General features: G+C 37.1%; 1 protein-coding gene across 5 annotated transcripts in view; it reads right to left on the reverse strand.

The window, feature by feature from the left end:
* LOC145999609 (uncharacterized) overlaps positions 1-27,759 on the reverse strand; it is a 79,524-nt gene that overhangs the window by 30,663 nt on the left and 21,102 nt on the right. Inside the window, exon 4 of one of the 5 annotated variants that reach the window (XM_083136675.1) lies at positions 8,203-11,060. The exons of the other annotated variants lie outside the window; for them this stretch is intronic. Within the exon in view, the coding sequence (XP_082992801.1) occupies positions 10,256-11,060 (805 nt within the window). The 3' untranslated portion in view covers positions 8,203-10,255. Of the gene's footprint in view, positions 1-8,202; positions 11,061-27,759 lie in introns of those variants that run through there. 5 annotated transcript variants of the gene reach the window in all.

A 27,759-nucleotide genomic window follows, 5' to 3' on the forward strand; every position in this document is an offset into this window, starting at 1 on the left:
AGCTATAAGGTAAAAAAAAAGGTAAAGTGCTCTCCTGTGCTTAGCACCATGCCATGAAGGTGTATAGGGGGTGTGGGGGTAACGACCCACACTTTCTTCATCCGGTCACGAGTGGGGGTGATGTGATCAGCATCATGCCCCTGACTGCCTTTAGCCCCCAGGGTTTCCCCCAGGTACCCATGTCATTCGACGCTGGGTGGGCACCGGGGCCGCTTCCATCGTTAGAAAAGTTAGCTATAAGAAAACTCTGAAATAAGTTCCATACAATGAGCAGTTTTTTCTCAATTCATCTTTTTATGTGCAAAATTGTCATTTTTTAAAAAAAAAAAAACAATAGAAATTCGATTATCTCGAAAACAACTAATTTTCAGATGGGGTATCATATGGTCAAATTTATTGCAAATTGTCTCTACTTTAACCCCTTTAAGGGAATACATCTAATTACCAGTCACCCTGTATATTCATGAATATCTCGATATGCAATGAAACCTGCTTGTAATTACATATAGGAGTTGTGTATATTCTATGGAGACCAGGTGAGTTGTGGAAAAGATTGATTGCTTGCTTGATTTGCTTTACTTTACTTCGCCTTTTGTGCTACTTTGATTGAATGATGGTTTTTAAGTCCACTTTATGCACAGAAAGGCTAATCAGCTAAAGGCTAAATTATCACTACACCATCGGAGAGGACCCCCTTTTGTGCTACTGTTGGCAAATTTGTGAAGATGGGGATAAGTGATGATGACACTGATGAATGGACAGTCACGAACATCCATGCCTTAGTCAGGATTCGAACCTGGCAGCCCTGGAATCGTAGTGCGATGTGCCAACCACTCGGTCGTGGGGGCCAGCTGTTGTTGTGGAAAAGATTCCAAGCTTTTGAGAGATAATGTCACTTTCATCTTCAGGGTAGAACTCACTTCTAGCTCTCGAAAGCTTGAAATCTTCTCCACACAGTGTGGATTTTCTGAGTTCATAATTGTAATTGCCCTCACAGCACAAGAAATACAATGGCTAGGCTTCCAACATTTTAGTTACAACATTGCATTAATGACATACTGTAGGAACGTAGTTTGTGAGGGAAGTGTGCCGGGTGCCATAATGGGTGTCCACCCCCTCCAAAAGAACTTCTTACACATGGCAGCTAAAGTGTTGAAAGACTTCTCATTGAAATGAATAGTTAAACATGAATTTCAATGTCGATCTTCGGATATATCCATAATAATAAAAAATAATGATAAATTCACGTGTAACGTTTTATTATAAAAAGACATGATATTACATGCAGACTATAAATACAAAATGAAAAATACAACCTATATTTAAGATTCTGCCATTAACCATTGAAACTGATTGCTGATTTCACAAGAATGCAAATGTCAGAAATACATTATATTTTTTACTTACAGAATTTGTCAACCTCTACAAACCAACATGTTGTGATATACAAAGACTATATCAAGCATATTTACTAGTGTGCTGCAATGAGCGTTTTTTGCTTAAGTAAAAGACGATGTGAAATTGAAAAATAAGTGAACATAGTCATCATCTCCATGTTAAAATGCAGATTTGTATATCTTACCGAGCTATGTGAAAATGAAATAGATGATTATGGGCTAAAACTACCTAGACTGACATTTTATGTTTTTACAATTATTTTCACATTGAAATGATGTTCGATTGAATGTTATGACTGCATTTTATTATTTTGCAGAATATTATAATCCTTTTCTGTAAATGAACAATGATGTATACATACTTCTTGCACTGTGATACAATATTTGTAATTGCTTAGGGAGGTCTGTGTAACCACTCTACATTTCGGTATGTAAATATTGCATACTTTCATATATATTGTACTTGAGCCTTACATGATAATACAGTGTGCCCAGCTTAACTGTCCAATTAAAAAAAAATCATAACTTGAGATGTATTTAGTTCTACAAATAGAGTAACTCAAAATGTTTTTTTCTGTGTGGTTGCTCCGCACATACACATGCGCATAACGCATTGTTTGAAGCAAGCACAAACGCACCAGTAGCAATGTGGACTCCACAACAGAAGGTTTTCTGTGTGCTAGCTTTTGCCGAGCCGAAGTCTGTAACACTTGTACAACGTCGTTTTCAGCGTGAGTGTCAATTACAACCAAGTGACAATGTTCCCAATGTCAATGTCGGGCCACCACACAAAGCATGCAGTTTCAGAGGCTAGTGTTGAAGAAATCGACACGTCCTAGGAAGTCTGTCTGACGAGCAAGTAGGGAATTACAGGTACCTAAGTCAACAGTACATGATGTTCTCCATAAACGGGTGTGCCTACGGGCATACAAATTGCACCTTTGTCAGAAACTCAAACCTCAGGACAAGCCGGTGCGGAAAGCATTCGCGAGAAAAAATTATTGCTAAAATTGATGAAAACCAAGCATACCTCGATTCGCTTTGTTTTTCAGATGAGTGAACATCCCACACTTCCGGGAAGGTGAATAAACACAACTGTCGCATCTCGGGAACGGAACCACCCCGTGTAGTGAGAGAACACGAACGTGACTCTCCAAAAGTGTATGTCTGGTGTGCATTGTTGAACAACAGGGCTTTAGGGCCATACTTATTCGCAGAGCATACCGTTAATATAGCAAATAACCTGGATATGTTGGGAGTTGTATGTTGTGCCACAACTTCCTCGTGACGTGATATTCCAGCAAGACGCAGGATTTGTCACGAGATTACACCCCCCCCCCCCCCCCAGCTTGGAAAGAAACAGAGGAAAGGCCAGTCCTATTCTATTCCTGATGCATCGCATGGTTGCCAGGTGCATGTAAGTAACACTATTTTCATGAAAATTTCCAAGTTTCTTTTATATTGTTTTCAGTAATTGCATGATGTATACAGTTTCGAAACACACCTTTTGTGGCACTGAAACACCAACAGTGTTGCCAATGTACAGTCTTAATTTCTAAAAACAACAATTTTCCTAGTTCCCCCTTTAAGATGCCTCCTCCAATTGGCTATCGGTAGAAATGAACATTTCTTTTTTCACTGCCATAGATGCCGAGCTAATCCACCTAACCAAACTGAAAATTACCGACGGCAAGTCTGTACATGTGTGTTATGTGCCATTTTTCATGCTTTCTTAAAAATTTCATTTACACTTCCCGTTACATCTGGCAACACTGCATGGACACTAATGAAATCAAATAATTCTTCCCTGGTTTAAAAATATATGCATGAACAAGGCTTCAATTTGGTATAAGGATTATATGTGTACCACTTAAAGTTCAAAAGTTGTACTATCCCCAACTCCGGGTTGCATTCTAAATGGAATACCCAGTAGAATGGCAAACAGATGAAAATGTAGTAATATCGTCAAACTGTAAATAGAAGTAATCTATATGTAAATATTTGTAAATAGAAGAAATTATAGTTAATCAAAGAATCTAACATGGATAAAACAGAGATTTTGTTCAAAGAAGAAACTATATGTTTAGAAGTTAAATAGAGGCCAAAAGATTATTCAGATAAAAGACTCACAAGCTCACTTGAAGACATCAGACAAGGTTAAGAATAAGATTAGTCATCCCAGTAGAAAAGGGAACGTAATATCTTAAGAACTGTTGATGGGAATATGAATCTCCAAGGAATAAGTTTCACTGACAACTCAACCTTACCAAACAGCAGGATGTGTAATGCCAATGGTGGAACGTTTTGAGAGAAGTAGGCTGGACATGACCTACTTTAATGAAAGGAGGGCAAGAAGACAATTAATGTAAATGAATATGCTATGTAAGGCGAAGGGTAACATATGAGTTATAGAAATGAATAGTGAAAATGAAAGATAATTATAATGTATATGTCAATGATACATAAGATGAAGACCATTCACGAAAGAATGTCCCTGAAGTAGAGACAGAAGAAGCGAAAAATGTGCTATTGAAACGTAGGAATTAATTTATTAAGAGCATAGATCTCCTTAATGTATGTTTGTCATGTACAGAAAAAGACTGATATTTGTCGATAAGGAAAGAGTTGAGTGTTACAGAAACTATAAAAATAGAGCATCTTAGGAGAAACAAAAGAGTAAAGATGTGCCAGTTCCTGAAAAGAAAGCAAAGAAATAAAAGCCAAACGAAGATGATGCGAATGCTAAATAGAGTTTGTGAAAAGGAGAGCTGTGTATACATAGGGAGTTTTGTGAATCCAATGTGAAGATTGCTGAAGATCGAAGAATAGATGAAGGAAAGAAGAAATTTAGAAGGAAGATTTTAAATATAGATGTACGTATGTGTAAATTAGAAAGAATAAATTTTTTTCTATCTTCATATATTAAGATGAAATTCTTTTATGGCCAACAAGGGGAATATTGGGTTACGTACCCAATGAGTCTGATGAACATGAGTGATTACGAATGTTAAACAGAGATGGCAGCACAAGGCATGCAAGACAGAAGATTGCTGTAATATAGGGGCTATTCACCGGATGTTTAAATTTCTGTGCTTCCTTGGTGCAGGTGGAAACTTTACTTCCGGTTTCAATGGAATAACATGGAGTTCAAAGGTGCAAGGGCAGTTCTTAAGAAAAGGCAACAATCATTGTGTGTCATTTGGTTACAACACGAGGTTGGGAACAAATATTATTTACTCGGGTATCTATGCATAGTTTTCTGACAGATCCGATACGGAAAAATCAGTGAATTCAGGCGGAAAGCAAAAAGACTGGACACAAACACGAGGGAATAGGCTCTATAGTCGACACTACATCACGGGAGTAATTCAAATGAAAATATTTTACGTTGATTGATTGAATTGGTGTTTTAAGTCCACTTTATGGACAGTAAGGCTAATTGGGACTGGACCTACAGTTTAAAGTGGGATCTGAACCACTATGTGCATGCACCGGGTATCAAACCCGGGACCCCTTGATTACAAGGGGACGACGCTACCACTGCACCATGGGGAAGGCCTGAAAATATTTTTATGTGTCGCACATGTGTTGACTATATATACAAAAAATTGGAACTGTTTATAATGATTCAAAATTGCAAAAATTATAATTTTATAATTTAATGTAATCAATGTAATTTGTAAACTTTATTAGTAAATTTTTTACTAACTTCTAAAGTCTTTTCTTGAACGACACTTGCAAAAGTTAATAATATAATACAATAACTGTGCATTTAAGTATTGTAACTGTTGTACTGGATATGCACTTGAAAAACATTAATAAATAAATAATAATAAATTTCGAATAAAATTTGTTTCTTTCATTAGTTTACTAATTATTTATTGTCTAACATTTATAACAGTTGTAATTATTATTATTATTATTTCTACTATTCTACTTTTATTACTGGCCTTTACCCCCTACAAAAAATTCTGATGACGCTCTCTCTATCAAGACATATGATAAAATTAAAAGGGCTGTGTTTGACTACACAAAGTCGAAAATTATACATTTTACTGTTGTAAAATTAAAGTATTTCAATGTTTATAATTCATGCAAGCTTTATGTCAACCTGCACAAGGCTTAACACGAAACTGTTGGTAGAAGATCAACATTGTCTTGGAAAATAGTATTATTTTTCCGTAAATCTTCATCCAAAGGATCCGGGAAATTGCCAATCTTTTCTAGGTACCTTTGTTTCTCTATATCACTAAAGAATTTCAAGTGATCAATTTTGTATCCGATCTTTTATAAGAAAATAAGCTCGGTGATGATTTGTATTCCACTTGTTTACATTGGGAAATTGCCCAAACCGGAAGTTCTTTCCCCGCCATCTATAATCGAATTGTCTGATCGTATGAATAACCCCCATACACGAATGAGTGTAAATAAGCGCCAAAGTACATTGGGAAGATGAACAATAATATAATACGGTATAAGATAAGAAAAAAAGATATAAAGATACTAAATTAATAAAAATACTTGAGAAATGAAACATGTGATTAGAAATTTAAAGAAGTGAAAGTACAGATATAAATGTGTGTCTCCTAACAAATCTTGGATTTGTTGGATTAATACGATCCCCTTTGTGGAAGTTTTGATTACACCAGTGGTAGTGCGTTCCAGTCATGACCCACAGCACCTTTTGGCTGCACGTCACAATCACAGCACCAACTTGGCTGCACGTTTCAATCGTTTGGCACCAAGTCTACACTTTGTTGTATTTGTTAGTGGTGGCACGTTCAAATCGACACCCCAAGGCAGGTTACTTGATTGAACTTGATATTAGTATTAGGAAAATAAAGGGCAAAACTTTCTGGGATTTACTGGAAAGTCAACATGAATAGGACAATTAATAAAGCAAAAGGTTAGTGATATAAGAAGATAAGTCCAAGAAGGAAGTCCAAGTCCAAATCTAGAAGGAAGTCTGAGTCCAGAAGGAAGTCCAAAGCCAGAAGGAAGTTCAAGCCCATATCCAGAAGGAAGTCCAAGTAAAGGTCTAGAAGGAAGTCTGAGTCCAAGGTCAGAAGGAAGTCTGAGGAAGTGTATAAAGGGAGAATAAACTATGAATTGTGAATGTGAAAGTGACAACAAACAAATAAGAACTGGAATCAAGAAGAGAGCAAATGAAATTTATGTAAAAGTTCGATTACTTCTATATGAATATATTCTCATGTAGTCTCAACTATTATTTTCATGTAAAGAAATAACATATAATATAATCTTATTAATTGTATCCATTGGAAGGCTCGCTGTCTGGTTTCCTTTCTAAAACGAACCCTACCTGCAAAGATAATTAGCTGTGGTGTAATATAAAGATTTGCACTCAAAGGCAGGTTGCAAAGTGTATCAAACACCAGTTCGTGATCTACGTGATCTGCGCCATTGTTTTTGTGCAGCTATCCACAATGTTACGCCTGCAATGCTGAACAACACATGGAGAGAGATATAATACAGATTAGACGTCAGTCGCGCCACAAACCTATCGAATCATACTAGGTATGTAAAAAAAACATTTTGAGTTACTCTTTTTTGTAGAACTAAAATCTGTAGAAATATCTCAAATACATCTCAAGTTATGAATTTTTCTTATATTGGACGTTTAAGCCAGCATTATTATTCAGAATTGTAATTGCATAGAGTGGTTTCCTTCCATGTATAGGTTTTAGGTTGACAATGCTTCTTAATAGGCTCTGAAATACAGAACGTTGTCAACCATTCCACTACAAGTGCAGTACGATCAAGTATTTTCGAGTGAAAGTGGTCTAATGCAATACTCTTATTTTACAAACAACCCAAGAAACTAGTCTCAATCATTTAAGCAGTATGCCTACCCTTCAGCATGTAAAAGCATGGATCCGATGTACCATGAAGGGCAGTAGATTAAGTGATATCTGTTTTTTGTGTGTTTTGTGAAAAAGTATAAAAAGACAAAGAACTGTTCATCAACAAAGTGATAGATGTTTATGGAAAGGAAGCAAGGTGAATCCAGTTTCTATTTAGATAGCATACAGTGGCAAAACATTTTAAATTCAATTGGAATTTTATGAATTGTAAGTTAATAATAATAATAATAACAATAATATGAGGGTTACAGCAAAAGTCATGGCAACCATTTTTTCCCCACGATAATGCAGGTCAGGCAAGAAATTTTAAAATATACAGTGGAGACCCCATCACATGCAATTTATTGTGACACCACTAGGTGGCAGTGGCTACCAAGACATTGAACTGACGGAAGTGGGAAGTCAGTGCATGTTTGACAGTCGTGCAGGATGTTAAACAGCGTTCTTATGTGAAAAAAGCAGTTCTCCGTGGAAGGAACATGAGAGAATGTCAGACTAAGCTTGTGGAAGCTTTAGGAAATGATGCTCTACCATATCAAACTGTTGCAAGGTGGGCATCAGCAATCGGGCATGGAAAAGAAGCAACTGGCAATATGCAACATTCAGGATGACCTGTGACTGCACGTATTTTGTCTCTTTCTCTATCCTGATACAGATCTCTATGTTGTTCAAAAATTATACATTAAACATTAGCATATATCGTGACCTTCCAATTGTATATTTTACAATTTCTTGCCTCACCCGCATTATCATGGGAAAAAAATAGTTGCCATGACTTTTGCTGTAACTCTCGTAATAATAATAATAACATAGCAACAACAAAACAACAACAATACAAGTTGACTAAAGAGCACGATATGAAATCTTACTACCCCCCAAGAAAAAATCCTATGGAAGGCCTTGGAGTGCACATCCCCCCCCCCCCAAAGCAAATGTTTAATTCACGCAGTGTGTCCAGTACCCCTGACTGAAGTCAAAGCTTTGATATCACAAGCATATTGCAATATGAGAACATATTTTAGGTTGTTCCTCACATTTCATTAACTGTTGCGGATACAGGATGAAAAACTTCAAACAAAAAAAAATCACATTATAAAATGAAGTTTCTTTGTTTCTAGATATTTTCCAGTAACCCTTTATTGGTCGCACACGGTCTGTAGTTCCGGGTGAATGGTTGATTGAATTGGTGTTTTAAGTACACTAATCGGGACTTGACCTACAGATTAAAGTGGTATCCGAACCACTATGTGCCTCCACCGGGTATCGAACCTGGGACTCTTTGATTACAAGGCAACGACGCAACCACTGTGCCATGCTATGAATGCAGAATTTTTAAATTTTATATTTCATAACTCAATGGTGTTTTGTCTTGCATTTAGCAAGTTAGGTTTCCTGGACTGAATTCATGCGAGTTCATGGTATTGGATGAATGTTGGATAACTCAATATTTCCTAAATCATCATCTAGTCTAGGGGGTAAAAGTCACATAAAGCCAAGCAGACATTGTAATTTAATATTTTTACACACACACACGCATACGTACGTACGTATAGTTGTAGTCTATGTAAATTAAATTAAGCCAAAATTAGGAACATTTCCCTCAATGGACTGTCAATTAAAATAACCATTAACCTTCAGTGGACAGAGTAACATTATACCAAAAAAAAAAAGAAATGTAGCTGGAGAACTAATTGTTGTAGAGATGAAATCGATTTTGTTTTGTTTAGGAATGAAAGGGATTTTAGCAGAGGTGAAATTTATACATTGTACCTCCCAATAATGAAAGTTAAAGGAAGAAGAAAATCAAACTTTTACACTAAAATTCATATTCAACACACACTCATGCCAAGGTTGGGATTTGAGATGTCATGTTGTAATCAAGTGCAATAATGATCTGTAAGGAATGTCACTTTTCTCTTATTAGTAAAACAGTAGTGTACAGTAAACAGGAGTTTGTGAAAGAATTCAGAACTGTATCTTCTTACATTTATTACATGCTAAATTCTGCAAGCTGAAAGATGTAGATACATCTATCTACGTGAAGGGTTTTTCGCGGTAACTGAAAAAAAAAAAAACATTTAAAAAAGTTGTTTACATAAAGTGCACATTTATTTGCATGTTTTGCATCTTTTTAGTGCATACATCAATCCATATTTTAGTCATTTTAAGTGCATAAATATCCATGCCCTATTCTTAAGTATAGATATGAAAGTATGATATACTTGAATTACAAAACAATATATCCACTGTTAATATCATCAACAAGCAGAGTTTGAAAAAGTTCTCTGTTTACCTTTGAGTATTATGAGATAGGTTCTATGAAATGAGTTACAGCTCCACAACGACTGTTCTACGCTGATAAATTTCACTTTTAAACATAATGATGAGAATGAAAGAACACTTTCAACAATGTGGGACAGTTAGGAGTCCACGGGTAATGTGCAAATTTCAAAATTCTCCGACAATCGAGACTTTCAAAATTGTTGCAAGTTTTTTTTTTCTTCTAGGATCGAATGTACATATCCTCAAAGAGTGGTCTTTTGTCGTGCTTCCCTCCATATTTGGTAAAGCCAGCATCTATAGGTCTGACGCTAGAAGCTAAATTGAGGCACACTCTTTCCATAAGCTGGGAAGACTGCTCTCATACATTGTTTTTATTTCTTCCCCAAGAAGTATTTTCGACTAAACTTAGATGACTGCGGGAATGTACACTGCTACACACACATTTTCTTCATTTACTTTGGTCTATTGTGGCTCCAGTTTTCTTCCCATAACTGTCATTATTGGGAGATACAAAGTATAAATTTCATCTCTGCTAAAAGCCCCGAAAGACAAAACAGATTTCAACTCTCTACGATTTTTTTGTACATCGCTGTAAGTTTGCAAAGAATGCACTTGGAAAGTCATCGTCTCGGGAGGCTTTGTCCAGTAAAGGTTAAAGTTATCTTCACAGGGAAAATCCTTGTCAAAAATTCAACAATTGCTATGGCGTGTCATATGTATATTAAAGTTATCTTTCCTGGCAAAACCTTTGTTGCAAATTGTACAATTGAAAGGCTTTTCTTCACTGTGAATTCTCACATGCATATTAAGATATAATTTACGAGCAAAACCTTTGTTGCAAACTGAACAAACGTAAGGCTTCTCATCACTATGAAGGTTTGTATGGATACGAAGATCTCCTTTACGGGCAAAATCTTTGCCACAAATTGAACAAAGAAAAGGTTTCTCTTGGCTGTGAAGCTGCATATGTATCTTAAGGATATCTTTACGGGCAAACTCTTTGTTGCAAATCAAACAATTAAATGGTCTCTCCTTGGTGTGACGCCTCATGTGCACTTTGAGATTCCAATTTTTATTAAATTCTTTGTTGCAAATTGAACACTTAAATGGCTTCTCTGTGCCATGAAGCTTCATATGTACTTTGACATTATGTTTATGAGCAAAAACCTTGTTGCAAATAGAACAATTAAAAAGGTTGGGTTTTTCTTTTGTGTCAACCTTGATGGATGGTGATTGGGCCATGAAATGTTCCTTGCTAGATAAATCTTCGTTATCACCCTTGGAATCTTCAATATGTGCTTTGGTTTTAGGGATTTTAGTGGTTTTACGTTTTTTTGGTGAGGATTTAGCCTCAAGTTTTCCTTCGCTATTGACACATTCTGTATTATCTTTTGGCTGATCCGGCACACTCAACTTTCCTGTAGATACTAGTAAATACATAACTGTTCTTGGGACATTCTGCACCTGTCCTACCACATAGCCTGTGTTCAGGTATCTGCAAAAAATAATACAAGAGACAAATGTAGTTACACTTCCTAGTATGTAATGACCGATATGTGCAAATCATTGAAAAGAAAGAATAGTAGAATTGACTGTTAATGGAGATGTAATCATGATAACACAAATATAGTCAATAAATATTAATACTATTTTACCTATTAGGCATAATATGTTAGAGCCAATCAATAATTATCAGCGTTTTTGCTGTAATTTTCTTTAGGTTGGCCATAGTACTTTCTGCATGGTATATCAATAGTGTAATGATTTGTCATTCTTGTAGCACATATTTGAACTTCATCATCTATTCTCTTTTCTAGTTGTTGCAGGGTAAGCGTAGCTGCTCCACTCCATAAGTGTGCGCAGACCCTCTGATTAGGGGAGAGGGGGGCAAAGGCTTGATGGAAGTTGAGTTGGGAAAGAAAAACCTCATTTTATCTCATGGTTTTAGTTTCATTGCATTGGTGGGTGTGTGCATGTATGTATATGTATGTATGTATGTGTATGTATGTATGTATGTGTATGTATGTATATGTGTGTATGTATGTATATGTGTGTATGTATGTATATGTATGTATGTGTGTATGTATATGTATGTATGTATGTATGTATGTATATGTATGTATGTATCTGTATGTATGTATCTGTATGTATGTATGTATACGTGCGTGCGTGCATGCGTGCGTGCGTGTGCAGCACTGTGCTCCTTTCCTCCAAACAATTGTGTTCATGCATTTAAAACAAAACTGTTTAGAAGCAAGGGTCTAAAGTACTTAGTACTTATAACTTCTCTCTCTGGTAATTTATAATGCATTCCAAAAACAATAAAATTGCAAGCAAAGCGAGCAAGAAAATTTTCTGATCGAAATTTTTGTAAACTGAAAACAATATTGATTAAATATGGCATAAAAAAAATTCATGGGGCACCATGGCATTCTCTTCGAAAACTTTTTTCATTTACATTGTTCAGCACCTAGGGTAAACTCCCACCGCCCCCTAGCTACAGCTCTGAACTTGCCAAGACTACAAGAAAATTTTATGAAATGTATTTTTATTTGTATAAAATTTGATATCAAGGAGGGCAAGTGGCCCTTTGTGTCCCCCGGAAGGTGCTCTTGACCGTCTGGAAGAAATAATGCAAGAAAGATGTGAAAACTAATTCCATCTTAAGTATCCTATTGTCCTGCTACTCTTACATTCTACTAGTCTTGCTTTCATTTACCTCAATATTTGCCCCCCTAGTATTGATTTCCATCCAAGGTTTGCCCCTTGTGGTTATGCCACTGCACCCCTTTCACCTGTAGTTGCTTTGAACTTTAATCGTCTTGAAAATACTTAATTGTTTAATAATGGCAATAAGATTCCTGTACACTAAATTTCTGGTGGCCGCGGTGGCTCAGTCGGTAACGCGTCTGACTACCATGCTAAAGGTCCCGGGTTCGATCCCCGGCCGGTTCAAATCCGGGAACTTTTCTAATGATGGAAGCGGCCCCGGCGCCCACCCAGCGTCGAATAACATGGGTACCTGGGGGAAACCCTGGGGGGTAAAGGCGGTCAGGGGCGTGATGCTGATCACATCACCCCCACTCACGACCGGATCAAGAAAGTGTGGGGCGTTACTCCCACACCCCCTATACGCCTTTATGGCGTGGTGCTTTGCACAGGGGAGCACTTTACCTTTTTTTTTTGTACACTAAATTTCTAGGTGAAAGTACAATAATGTAGGAGGGACATGAACATATGGAAGGGGAGGCAAGGATGGCCACACTTCCCCTTAGAAATCGAATGTTAACCTAAAAGTATACATTTCACACATATAATTTGATTTCAGTTATAGTAATTTACATTAATGGCATCATTTCAAATCCAAATGGTGTTTTTTGAGGGTGCAACACTTTTATCAGGGTAATATGCCCATGGAAAAATATCCTTCTTGTCCCTCCGTGGAAAAAAATTGCAGACGTCCAAGACTGGGAGGGCAATTGCTCCCCCCCCCCCCCCCCCCATGCACACATCTATGCTCCACTCATTGTTTGAACCAACAAAGAACAGCAAGGAGCGATTAATTTTTTGTGGTCTGAATGTTTTGCCAGGCGATGTAATCCACCGAAGGCTTGTGTCACAATATTTTGGAAAGTGCTATTCCAGGGTGAAGTGTATTTGAATCATTTAACATGTTCACAGAAGTCAGGCAAGAGTTGGACACAAAAGAGTTGCAGGATGTCCATTCACATCAACTACTGACACCAACACTGTGTCATGTTTCTGAGAAACCAACAAGTGAATACAGATGAACTGTGAAGTAACCTGTACTTAAGTTCCCATATTATGATGCAAAGCATCAGCGGATTTTAGCCCCTGGTACACCTTGAGACCACAAAAGAAAATCACTGCTCACTGTTTCTTTTGGTGCAAACATAGAATGGCAAGGCAATGTTACCCCTTACACAAAAAGGGAAAATAAGTGATTAAGATTAATTTTGCCCTGGAACAAATTACAAATGCATGTTCTGTTGACTTGCATGTGCAGAAAGGCAGCCTAAAGAAAATTACAGCAAAGTGCAGATAATTATATATAATGTGAGCAAATATCACAATGCTGATTTTAAGAGTGAAAGAAAATATGTAATATATCCTGCTTGCATGTACAGTTGCAAAAAAGGTGGGTTTTTAAATGGACATTTTTTCAATAGAAAGCCAGCTTTTTTGGCTTGTTACCAATTGCAGATAAACCATTTCGCTTGCAGTGTTAGTTAAGAGTTTAGAGGTTCTTAATGTCATATTTTGGAATTAGCTAAATAATTTTACATGGTGTAGGAACCAAAAAAAACGCATGTTTGACATTTTTTCTACAGGGTGTCCAAAAAGTCGAGCATCTTTGAAAGTAATGTAACTTTCAAACAAAAAGTGATGGAGACATGAATCTTCCGCTGGGTATTAACTTTGTCCATATGGATATTTTTTAAATGTTAAATTAGAAAATGAGGCTGTTCATGAACATTCAGTGTGCAGAAAAGTTACTAAGGTGTAAAAAAGATTTATGAAGTGAAAACATACATGAATAAAAGAAAACTGTCCCAAACATTATGATGTGTATCGACAGTCTCTGTAGATATTTACTGAATTGATAAAAGAACTATAAATTCTTAAGTATTTCACAAATTACAGACAATTTATGTGCTTAGTTATTGCATATTCGAAAAAACCCTTATCCCGAACCATCGATCTGACAGACCCCCTGAAAATTTCATCGGGCTCGTGCGGCAACACTGTTGTACTCTGCACTCTGAAACTTCCAGTACCTCCCCCCCACCATATCCTTTACCTCTGTACGAGTCAAACCATATCAATGGTTTTCAATACTGATCGGCACGGTAGCTTTTTGTGAGGATACAGGGTCTGTGAGACTGGGTAGTTTGGATTATGTTGGAATCACCCCGGTCCGTAATACCGCGTGGTTCGAGTTGTGTACATTTGTTGAGAGTGGTTTTTTTTTTTCTCTCCTAGTATTTTTGTGAACAGTGTTTCCATGGACCAACAAAGAAAATGAGCCATTTTCCAAGTCACAGACAATTATTTTCACGAATGTGTTAGGGAGGGAACTATTAGAAAACAAAGAGTCTGAACTCGAGGATGATAGTCAACAACTCTGATGCTGATCCCATTTATTCTCCTGAGTCACAGGATGATGGAGATTCCGGAACAAGTAGTGATGATGATGAAAAAGAATTCTGGATGACTGTAAATTTCCTATGTGTGTCATTACCTGTTCTGCCAACTACACCTGACGTGTCAGATGCCCCTCAGCTAGCTCCGCAGTTTTAGTTTGGCAGCGTGAAAGGCAACCCGTACACATGGAGAAGTGGTTAACTGCCAAAACATCATCATTGCACTCATCAAAATAAGAGCTAAGGGCATTTGTTATATTTTTTTTGTAGTCCTCAATTTTTAAATCCGATCATGAAAATATGCTATGCATGTTCTCAAAAAATGCTGCAAGAAGACCAATTTTTACTGTGTTCTAAATGAACAATAAATATTCCTTCTTATTTATTGAACCTTACATAGATAAAATAATTGGAAGTTGATAGTTAAGGCTTACATAATATATATTTTGTGTTATTATTACCAAAAAATAAATAAATTGGATGCATAAAAAGGAAACATGTGTGTTGGTCTGACAGATCGTGTGGTTCAGATTATGCATAAAAAAACATGGTTCGAGTTAAGGGTTAAAGAAGTATGTTTTTTTCTTAAAAAATGCAAGACAATTAAAAACGTTACTATTCATAGTATGTATGCAGAATTACATGCGTATATACTCCCCATTTAATGCTTAAGATCAGTATGCTACTACAAGGGAGATTTAGATCCCAAAGTAACTTATAATTGCAAGTAAGGTTGGAAAATGGACGGGCATATGTAAAAGAATGAGCCTCCCTGATTGCATAAAATAATAATGTTATCTTGTATTCAGAGGTTTCCAGGTTCAAACCCCAATGGAGGCCCAGTGGTTCAGGTCCCATTTTAAGCTGTAGGTCTAATCCCAATTAGCATACATGTGCATAAAGTGGACTTAACAAAAAAATTTACTGATAGAAAGCCTGATGTTTTAATGAACCTTTTTTGCTATTTTTGGCCAATACATTTCAGCTTCTGCCTCACATTTAGGGATACCATGCACTAGGAAAGCATTTCTTTCTTTCTTTACTTCATGTTCATGTTCATATGTCAAATTCAAATAATGAAAATTGCATCATACTATCAGATTCTATTTACAAAATACATACAAAAGTACTCTATGTGAGTGTTTGCACACTATGTAGATATATTTAATAAGCATATTGAAATATGAAATGGGGGAAAAAAACATTCATTCAAAAAAGCTGGCATTTTTGCAACTACTGCTTACTGACAGTTGTATTTTAAATTTAGATAAGAGTGTCCTCTTAGAGTAGAGAGATAAATGAAAGCTGTGGAAGAAGAAAAATGCAGCCAAGTAATGTATTTTCATTGATTTGAAACAATATAGGGGGAAAAGTCTAAAAAAGGCACAGAAAAAAATCTGAATTTTGTTTAAAAAAAATAATTTTTTTCAACCACTTCCAACTCTACTTGCATGACATGTTACAGCTTCAGTACCACAGAACATTAAGGTACTAGCAATTATTTTCTTTGATAGCAAAATATGAAGTGTATTTTAATGTACATGTAAAGCTAATCTTTGTGCTCACTTCATTAAATCAGCATTTTTGGGATTATGAGATAAATAATTTTTTGTTTTGTCAACTGTTTATTGTGTCACAGACAACCAGCATGATAAGAACAAGTGGATAGACTAACCTTGCATATACTTGAGTCAGAGGCTCATACATTTCCTTCTAACTCAGTTTCCATTTCCTTTTGGATACGTTGCTTCTCCACCATTTTTCATATTGTTGGTTAACTTCTGTTGGGTTATTGGACATGTTCCTCACTACCTTTTATAACACATAATGTGGTTGGTATCATGTAATTTTTCGCAAAATACATGTATTATTTTCAACATTGGTATGCAACGTTTCATGAAAGGAAGATCCATCACATCAGATCTTATGTTGGGTTGACAGCATACAGGCAACAAAATATGCTTTTTTGAAAGATTAAGGACAAAAATAGCATATTGGTTACGTGAGTGTTACTCACTATCTATAAACAAAAATACGTTAGAGTATTGAATTTTGTCTACTTACGTAAGTGAGTATGTATTCTTGTAAACTAAGTTTCGGAAGCTTTACTGCTTCCTTCTTCAGGTGGTCGTATTTTAGGCTCGGAACATCAAGCCACGTTGGAGAAGTGTCATGCGAGGATACTTACGTAAGTAGATGAAATTCAATACTCTAACGTATTTTTGTTTAATGACAAAAATGTTACTGAGAAGTGCTGTTTATTTTGATGTCCTCTATAACTCCCTGTGGTCGGTGGGTGCCATTTTGAAGAGACGCTACATGTGAATATGAGGGGTAAAAATTGTTGATTAGCCACGGTGGCTCAGTTGGTAACGCGTCTGACTAACATGCTAAAGGTCCTGGGTTCGATCCCCGGCCCGTTCAATTCCAGGAACTTTTCTAACGATGGAAGTGGCCCCGGTGCCCACCCAGCATCGAATAACATGGGTACCTGGGGGAAACCCTGGGGGGGGGGGGGTAAAGGCAGTCAGGGGCGTGATGCTGATCACATCACCCCCACTCATGACCGGATCAATAAAGTGTGGGGCGTTACCCCCACACCCCCTATATGCCTTCATGACATGGTGCTATGCACAGGGAAGCACTTTACCTTTTTTTTAAATTTTTTATTTTAAAGGTCCAGCTGTGCATGTGCACACATGCCATGAAGAAATATGGGGTGATGTGCAGGTAGAGCTCCACATATTCTTGATCTCGGCCATAGTTGGGATGATGTGATCAGCATCATGCCTGGTCACCTTTGCTCCCTAGGATTGCTCCCAGGTACCCATTGATTTGACGCTGGATGAGCCCTAGAGCCAATTTATGTGGAGACAAGACCAGAAAAATTCTGACCTTGGATCACCCACCCTAGGTATCCTGCGTGGCAGTCAGATGCTCTACCAAGTGAGCTCCCACGGCCCTTATCTGTTCAAAAGTATGGACCGAGGTCAGTATATAAGGACTCAAATTAGTTCTTTATCTTTACAATTAATTTTTAAATCTTGTATATGGAAAGTTACATTCTGATGAATGTATTTGAATGGGAGAATTCCGTAACCCAAATAGGCAACATCATACTTTTAAGATTTTCACCTTGAACATGCAATATCATAGTTCTGTTCATAAATTTCAACATCGCTATACATTGTTTGTCTTTTGTACTTCGGGGATTTTGAAGTATGGCTGGGCAGTAGCAAATCCACATACAAGAGGAGTCAAAACATATCAAATGGTTAAAAAATAAAATAATAATAATAATAATAATTGGTTACCTATTTAAAAAATCATTTCTCTGTTGTAACCCCTATGCAAGGGTAGTTTAAAATGGGCAATAATTCCATTTGTATGGCTTTGTTTAAAAATGATGGCTATTTCTTTTTCATGGTTTCGGCATTTTTACCTTTGCAGACAGTTGCAATAAATTGCTAACTCAGAAAAGAAAAGGGATCAAAAGCTGGGGTAGAAAATATAATTTTCGGTACATTTTATGTCCAATTATCCCATATGATTTTTGTCACCTAATGAAAATGGCTGAAATTTAGGGACAGAACTGTTTTTGGGATTTTCAACAAAAATCAAAATTTAGGATTTTTTTTTAGCAGGGAAGGGCTATAACCTCAGATCAGGCTGGATAAAAATAGTGATTTTTAATTTTTAAAATTTTTTTTTAAATTATTTTTTTAAAAAAAAAACAGCTTAAAACTGCTTGTATGGTTAGTGACACCATACATATAGATTTTTTATAGAAGGTTTTTTTCTAGTAAATGACCATGTATAATATTTCAACAGTTTGATTAAAGCAAATCAAAAATTACATGTAAATATACACTTTTCGGTTTCTGATACCATATAACAGTTGGGCTGAAAAGTTCGTAGGCTGACTCATAGATGGCGTTACTAGAATTAAACCCATGTGATTTTTACTTAGTACTAACCTTCAAAAGATACGTGTATAAATGTCACAGCTGGCGGATAATTAGTTCCTGAGATATAGCATTGTGAGTGAAGTAGCTTTTGTTATTGTGAAAAAATGGATAAAAAAGAATTTCGTGTGTTAATAAAGCATTGCTTTTTGGCAAAAAAAAAAATACTGTTGAAGCCAAGGCTTGGCTTGATAAACATTATTCAGACTCTGCAGCAGGAAAATCAACCGTTGAGAAGTGGTTTGCTAAATTTAAACGAGGCGAAATGAGCATCGAAGACGATGCACGTAGTGGACGCCCTAAAGAGGCTGTTACCGACGAAAACATCAAAAAAGTCCACAAAATAGTTTTAAATGATCGTAAAGTGAAGTTGATCGAGATAGCTGAGACTTTAAAAATATCAAAGGAACGTGTTGGACATATTGTGCATGAATATTTGAACATGCGAAAGCTGTGTGCAAAATGGGTGCCGCGCGTGCTCACAATCGATCAAAAGCAACAACGTTTTGATGATTCGGAGCAATGTTTAGCGATATTCAACCGTAATAAAATTGCTTCCCCATCCACCATATTCTCCAGATCTGGCCCCCAGTGACTTTTTCCTGTTTGCAGACCTTAAAAGAATGCTTGCTGGAAAGAAATTTAGCACTGATGAAGAGGTAATCGCCGAAACGGAGGCCTATTTTGCGGCTAAAGAGAAATCGTACTATAAAAATGGCATCGAAAAATTGTATGACCGCTATAATCGTTGTATCGCCCTCGAAGGCAACTATATTGAATAATAAAATCGAATTTTGTCAAAAAAATATTTTTTTCTTTGTGAGCCTACGAACTTTTCAGCCCAACTCTTATATGTACCTACTATGGGAATGTTTGTTGAGTGTGTTAATGAAACTATAATAAATTTTAATAACTTTCTTCCAGTGAAAATAAAATATTGTGGATGTACTCTGTTACTGGTCTCATATTTTAGTTGTAGCTCTTGAAAATTTGTCCCCTAATATCTATGGTTCACACCTAATAAAAAATTGATATATACAGTGTAAAGAAAGGGGCCTGTAGGAAAAGAAAACTGGGTATGATATTCCATGGATAATAAAGTTACAAGAGGGAAGTTGTCAAAAAACAGCCAAATTTACATTACATTATTTGCAAATATTTATTTGTAAAAATGCTCAAGCAACCAGTGATGGACCATTTGATATGGATTGACTTAGAGATGAATGGGTAAGGGGAAATGTACACTTCTCCTGATACATTTCTAAGTCCAGAAATCGTTAATGTGGCAATGTAGCTCTTGAGCACCAGTAGGGAGTAGCTAACCTTACATGTTCCTTCACTAGATGTAAAAGCAGGGTGGTGAAAGATTTACACAGAAACTATATTCATCCCACGTATTAATAGAGAACAAATCATGAAACTTGAATATGAGGGATGCTGTGTGATAATGGCTGTCTAAAAAGTATCAGACTTTATGCAGAGAAAAGAAAGTCACTTGGCTAATACCATTCAAAGCAGCCCCCTTGGGATTTCGCATGCATAGCCCAACAAGCCTCCCATTGCAGGAAGGACTCCTAGAATTCTTCTTTGAAATGCTTTTTAACTCCGTCGCCACATTGTGTTGCTGTCAAGAGGGAAGCCTTTCAGTGGAGATTTTAGCTTCAGGAACAACCAGAAGTCACATGGAGCCATTTCCATCATCACCATCACCAGTTATCATGGTGTTGAGAAACTCTGCATCTATGACGACAGTCTCCAGCATGTCTTGTGCGACATCACGTTGAAGTTCTCTCTGTTCCTCGAAACAGCTTGGGCACGTTTTGCTGCTACCTTGTGCATGCCTAAATCCTCCCCTAACATTGAATGCATAGAATATTTGCTAATACGAATGTCATCAGCAATTACCCTGACTTTCAAATGACGATCTACCATTATCAAGGACCTCACTTTCTCAACATTTTCTGCATTCTGGCTTGTTGATGACCTCCCAGAATACCGATCACTCTCCGCAGATGTGCAGCCATTTCTGAAGCAGTTGTACCAGTCATTTATTTGGGTAACTCCAATAACATCATTGCCAAACACCTGCTGAATCTTGTGAATTGTTTCCATTTTCGTCTCCCCAAGCTTCTGGCAGTATCTCTACCATGCGTTCCGTCATCCTAGCGAACAAGGAAATGCAACATTACACAGAAACACTACCTTACTCCCCTTCTGCGTCTCGACTGATGGGTCCGACATGCCCAGCAACATGCATGCACGTGCATGAAGGTTCCATTCACCTCTGTGCAGAGTCTACACAACCTACCATAGTTATTTTAAGCGGGAAAATAGAAGTCTGGTTACGTTTTTAGACAGTCCACATATTTATGGTTCCATATCGTATCACGCCGTAGGCATGACTCAAACCTAGGACCCCGGACATCATAAATTAATAAGCTAATCACGTCATAAAAGGGATCCCAGTGAAGATCTGGAAAATAGCTTCTTAAAAGCAAATCTTGCCAGCAACCTTCAGTTGCTTACATAGCACTGCATCTGAAGAATAGGAAAATCGATAAATCAGCATTATTAATGAAAATCACCGTTGACTACTGACGTGGTCAAGTCAACAGTTTCTAACAAGGAAAGTTCGAATTTCAGTTAAATAGTTCACATGAGAATATCTTGCCCTCGGTTGCTTTCAGTATACATCGAATTACGTTATAGCGAATGAGCTTCATATAGTTGTCAAAGTAAAAGGAAAAGGAGAGAATTAAGAGCGGAAAAGTGATCATTTAGAATATCGGGACTACGTTAGGGTAGTGTTGAAATGGAGTTCTCTCTCTAGTTCATTTTATTTCCAGGGTAGGACCACGTTGAAGCGAGGACCACCAAGGATGAAATTTCAACAACGCTACAGGTAACGAACATTCCTTATGTCATTCCTCATCCTGCCTGTTCAGTCAAGTGAAGTGTTTAAATTGAATGTCCGTGTGTTCTTATTTCACGGGGCTAGCCCCCTTGCTGTTTGAGTGTTGACGTTGCTCTTCAGAGCTGTACCCCCCACTTACAATGCACCTCTCGCTGCCTATAAACATCTAATACCAGGCTCTCACATAGCCTGAGGTTTGATACCCTAAATCTCTTTCGAGAGATTAGACGATATGTTGAAATTGGAGCACTTGCTGGTGCTTAAGAGCTACTTTGCCGCATAAATGATATCTGAACTTAGAAATATTTCAGGTGGTGAGATAACTTTTCGAGAAGTGTAGAAGATTGTTTTGTGACAGATGCTGTGGCTGACTGTCGGATTAAAAATTATACATACTCAAGTTTGGACTCCAATGAAAAATTAACCAGTAGACCTACAAAAAACAAGTTACATCAAACTTTAGGTTATTCAATTCTGCATTAATTTTTAGTTTTGCAAAAGATCACTCTTTGAAATTCTATAAATAAAAAAAAGGGTGATCCCATCATGATGAAATTTTAGTATATTGCAGGCAGAAAGATGTAAACACAATTGTTAATTTTCAGATTTTTTAAATTAAAAGAAAAAAGTTATTATCAATTTTGTGAAACATCTTTTTCTTAGTATTGGGCAGTCATACAAATATGAACGTGGTTATGTTTTGAAAGTCTTTGCAGCTGTTTTAAAAATCCATTATCGTTGTAAATTCACATTGCAAAATTGATTTTATACAGATTTTTATTCAATGGAGATGAGATGCATGTGGAATGTGGTAACATCGCACACAACAATATCCATTGTACTGTGGAGGCTGTGTGCTTCAGTGATGAGGCATCCTTTCATCTATTAGGTGCATCCAGAAAGTAAGTTTCCCAGGAGCCATTTAGAATAAGCGACGTGGTAAGCTCAGTGCCGGGGTGATCTTGCTGCACGACAATGCGAAGCTGCATATGGCTAGGTGCACTGCAGCCCTTCTAGACAGATTCAGTTAGGAGGTGTTCGATCATCCATCGTACAGCCCGGATCTCACTCCCAGCGATTACCACCTGTTCTTTCACCTGAAAAAGTTCCTGTCCGGTCAACATTCTCACAGCAGCGACGAAAAGGTTCAGATGGCTGTCACACAGTGGTTTGGCACCTAGGCGGCAACTTCTACGATGCAGGTATACAGAAGTTGGTCCCACGCTATGCCAGTGCCTGAATTCCGACGGGAATTATATTGACAAGTAACTGGACAAGTGCTGTATCTGTGGCAATAAATCATTGAATGAAATAATGTTTCCTTTTTGTGCACGACCCCAGGGAAACTTACTTTCTGGATGCGCCTAATATCTGGCAACATCAATCGCCATTGTAATGCGGATATTAGGGAATGCACAATACCCTTGCAACAGTGGAACACATCCGTGATTCTCCTAAGCATGCTTGCTCAAGTGCCATTCTCTTGTCAGGGTAGTTCTCCATGAGAACATCTGCACATGCACCAACAAAATTGAGGTTCTCGCCAATACTTTGGAGGCAGCGCATGAAGTGATGGACAAAGCTTGAAAGCACAGATGGGTTCTGTCCATTGTTGCCAATCTCCAGATAAGAAAAATGCAGATTAATCTGTGAAATTATGCTACATATTGATAAATTATGTAGGATCTATATAATAATAATGATGAATTATTCGTATTATTGATAATTTATTACTATAATAATTTTTCAGATGATTGTAATTCTAAGTTATGCATCTACTTTCCCAGACGAGTACAACATTGAACTACAGAAAATTTGAGATGATTTGTCGACTACAAAGTGGAACATTTGTTTTACTTGTGCCCCACAACTATCTACCAGTTTCCTGTCATGAAATGTTCCTTGCGAGGGAAACTGGAGGAGAAGAAAGAAAACAGAAGAGAGTGTGATTGGGAAAGCATGTAGACTGGAAATAAAATCTCGACATAATTTTATTTTAAGCTGCGATGGTTCTTCTGGTAAATTTGTCGGACCACTTGTTCAGCTGTGCCATTAACTCCTGTTGGTTTCTGGTGCTGACGATATCGAGGTGGAAGAGGGCACTGATGCTAACAGTGTATGTGCAAACACACTAAGGTTGCTGTGTTTTGTTCAATGTCATTTAGCAAAGTTCGTGGATCATTTTTCTTTGCCAAGAAAACTGTTACCTAAGTCGAAATAAATTTTGGCATAACCCAAAGCAAAATGCAGTCACTCAAATACAGCAAATGATGAGGTAGCAGCACTTGTAAAAAGACCAATGAAGATCACTAAATGTGTAGCACAATGAAAGTACCATTTTTTGCATCCTGCCACAACCCAAATGGCATCTGTAATGAAAACGTTACATCATATGGATTACAACAGTGGTTTCCAAATTGCACACCGTAGCACCCTGGGGCACCATGGCTGGCGAAATGTTCCAATATATTCAATCAATGATATGATTGTTCCAAATATGTGCTTATTTAGTGCCATTTACAAATAAAATGTTTCTAAATTTGAAAGATGTGTTTGTTTTTTAACTTAAAGCAAACAAGCTAATCACACTAAGGAAAATGAAACAAAAAAATGGGGAATAAGAACGATCCAGAAAATGGTCTTCAGTTTTACGAGTGGGCCTTTCAGCAATCTGAAAGTGATGCGAACTTTGCATCAACTTTGTTCAATGATGAAGCCAGTTGCTGGCATTATACCTAGTACTGGCCAGATATCAGTTCACATTAGATTAAATCAGAGAGGATGCTTGTTACAGCAACCAGTCCAGCATTTGCCAATGTTACTTTGCTGTAAGTTAACCTTGTAGGTTTCAAAAGTCCACTCTCACATACATCTCAAATGAAGCTGTAGATTTCAGACTTCAGCAGGATGGTGTGTCCCCTCACTATGCTGTACCTGTGCACAGGCAGCAATTTCATGGTCACAGATTGGGAGGCAGTTGCCAGTTGAATTGTCAACCTGCTCATGGGATTTAACTCCATAAACTTAGTTTCTTAGGGGAGGGGTGGTTCACACAAAAAGTAAGGTTTCTGCAACTCTGGTACAAGAAGTGTGAGAGTTGCAGGAACATGATTTTTGGATGAGACACCACTACACCAAACATGCTCAACCGAAGTTATATGGACTGGGAACGACATTCACGGACGAGTGTAGCTGAAGGCGAACAGCATAATGAGCACATTCTGTAGAGTACTGTCTGTACCTAATGTAACAATAATGTAACATGTCACATGCAATTATATGAAAATAACTCTGGGGCCTCCCTGATGGCATATTCAAGGGGTCCCAGGTTCAATACCCTGTGGAGGCACATGGCACAGTGGTTTGGATTCCACTTTAAACTGTAGGTCAAGTCCCAATTAGCCTTTCTGTGCATAAAGTGGACTTGAGATAACAATTCAATGAAAACGACTCAAGGTATCTTACTATGATTTCAACATTTTGATTTCTCAGAAAATTTTGCACGACTATGATATGTTGATTGCTCAAATTGCCAATTTGAAAAACTTATGTTGAATCCAAGATGGCTGACGATGGGTGTAACATGCATCAGATATGCAGTACTTGAGTACTTGGGTATCCTAGATACTTCATATGGTTCCACTCAGGTTCTATAATATCTGTAGAATTGCACGGGTAGTTCCTCACTTTCAAATTTTTATGTTAATAACTTTTCGTGAATACTCAACAATATGTGTACCTTTATATCAGAATGCATTCTTCATATCTTACTTTATGGAATAAAAATATGCTACTACAAATTATGTGGGAAAAAAATGCAATCACAAGCATAAAAATTCAACAAATGCTGTTTATAGCATCTCTAAAACCTTTAAGCCCATCGAAAAGGAATGTTACCTCCTATTTGGTAACATTCTTACCATGGCTATATCTCAGGTGTACAGGTTCTTTTTTAGAGATCATACTAGACAGTGGAGAGAATAATACATTATTTTGGGTATAAAACATGTATGGAATATGATAAACTTGTATAAATTTCTATTTCTTTTGAAACATATACTCTTGTGGGTAATTTTATAATTCAGCCACTTCGCATGGAAAAACAGGGGTCACCTTCACAACAACTTGGTGTTTCTAAACAACTCAGAGTCTCTACAGCAACTCGGCATCTCTACAGCAACTTGGCATCTTTACAGCAACTCATTATCCTTCAGCTACTTGATGTCTCTCAGCAATTCTTCATCCTTCTGCAACTCATCGTCTTTCAGTCACTTGGCAACTTTCTACTTATCTGCTCTATCGCTTACTGCCTCCATAAGGGTATCAATTGGTACAGCTATAGTTTTCCCACTACTCGAGGGTGCTGGCTGGAATGTGCCATACGCTAAACTATTGACAACAAAAAGTGTAACGCTAAACTATTGACAACAAAAAGTGTAAACTCGAAGCCGGCAGTGTTGCGCAGCTGAAAAAGTACTGTGGGGCCTGGGGTTTGACCCAAAGTTCCACACACGGGATTGTATTATTCTCACAGATTGAGATCTGTTACGAGACCCTGAAATGTTCCTCGTCTTGTAACTTCTTATAATTTTTTACTTTACTACTTATGAGAACTATAATTTGGGTTATAATATTAATATCAATTCATATTACTTTGTTTGATTATTACTTTCTAGGATTAATAATCATTATTCATTATCTTTTCCATCTTACTACACATTCGTTCTATCAATTTTTATGTATCATAATAACTTTTTATATTTTAAAGCCTTGTGCTGCCATCTATTATTACCTTCCATAAACATCATTCACCAAAAACTCCTTGGGTACATGACAGGAATAATATGTAGCCCAACTGATACACGGTAAAATTGATTACTTATTAATTTGCTTAATTTTACTTCGCTTTTTGTGCCACATTTTGGCTAATTTGCGAAGATGGGGATGAATGATGATATGATGAATGGACACTCACAAACATACATGCCCAGACCGGGATTTGAACCCGGGACCCCTGACAAGGTAAAATGATGAATGTAGATGTCCACATCCCGTGGAGTGCTCCAATGACAAAAGCTGTGAGTTTAAATCCGTGCTCCTATATCTATCTATTCAATCTCACTGGTAGAGATAACAAAGCATCACAGACAGCTCATAACCAAGTGCATATCTTAAATGTAATAAAGCAAGTTCATCAAATGCTCCAGAGATTTCCATGACAGAGTGTAGTATCTGGTGAACAACTGTCAATCAATCATGAAGAACATCAAGAACTTGCTCCTCTGAAAATTTTCAAGACGACTCCAATTCCTTGAAGAAGTTTGAGTTCAGGGATGAATTTAGCGAACTGCAACTCTTATATGGCATAACACAGATTTGACATATTTTAAAATAATACCTAGAAAATGTGACACACCCAATCAAATTGAATCTTTCCTAAATACCCTATGTACTAAAAGGCACATGTATGCCCTCAGCATTACATAACAGTTGTGTGTTACCTTTAGAACTTTGAGTTTGTTCATTGATATATTTTGTTTAGTAAAGGGCGAATAACACAGGACTGGATTTCCAGTAGGAATGTCCTAGTTGGCGCTGGACTGGCTACCCATCTTTTGTCTCACACAATACTTATTACTCTACTTGTTGGTACGCCTTTGTTCCCATAAGATATTGCAAAGAGCAGACAATCTAAATAGATGGACGAGCAATTTGAAGAACGCTGTAGGAGAATTACTAGTTAAAAAGAAAAGTATGGACTACAAATTGGCTGGAAAGAAAATATGGTAATCAATGCGTACTGAACAAGCTTTTTGATGAACTCAGGTACGCACATTCATACACGAATGCACAGGATTCATTCATTAAAAAAAATATTTTGTTCAACTAAATATATCAAGCATTTAATACATTTGTAACAATAAGGATTTTCATTATGGACTAATCATTTTCATTATCAATTTGTCACGTACAAAACTCCAATGCCAACTGAGGCAAGGTTTCCGAAGTCCTATTTCGGTAACCCTAGTGTGGTTAGGCCAAATATGATTCTTCAAATTATGTTAATCTAAAAAAAAATATAATGTCTGAAAGAAGATGCATTTCATTCATATAGTTTCTTCGCACTGTGTGTTCCATACTACCAGAATT

The sequence above is a fragment of the Lepisma saccharinum genome, chromosome 15 (genome assembly GCF_977018435.1).
Source record: "Lepisma saccharinum chromosome 15, izLepSacc3.1, whole genome shotgun sequence".
Classification (NCBI taxonomy): domain Eukaryota; kingdom Metazoa; phylum Arthropoda; class Insecta; order Zygentoma; family Lepismatidae; genus Lepisma; species Lepisma saccharinum.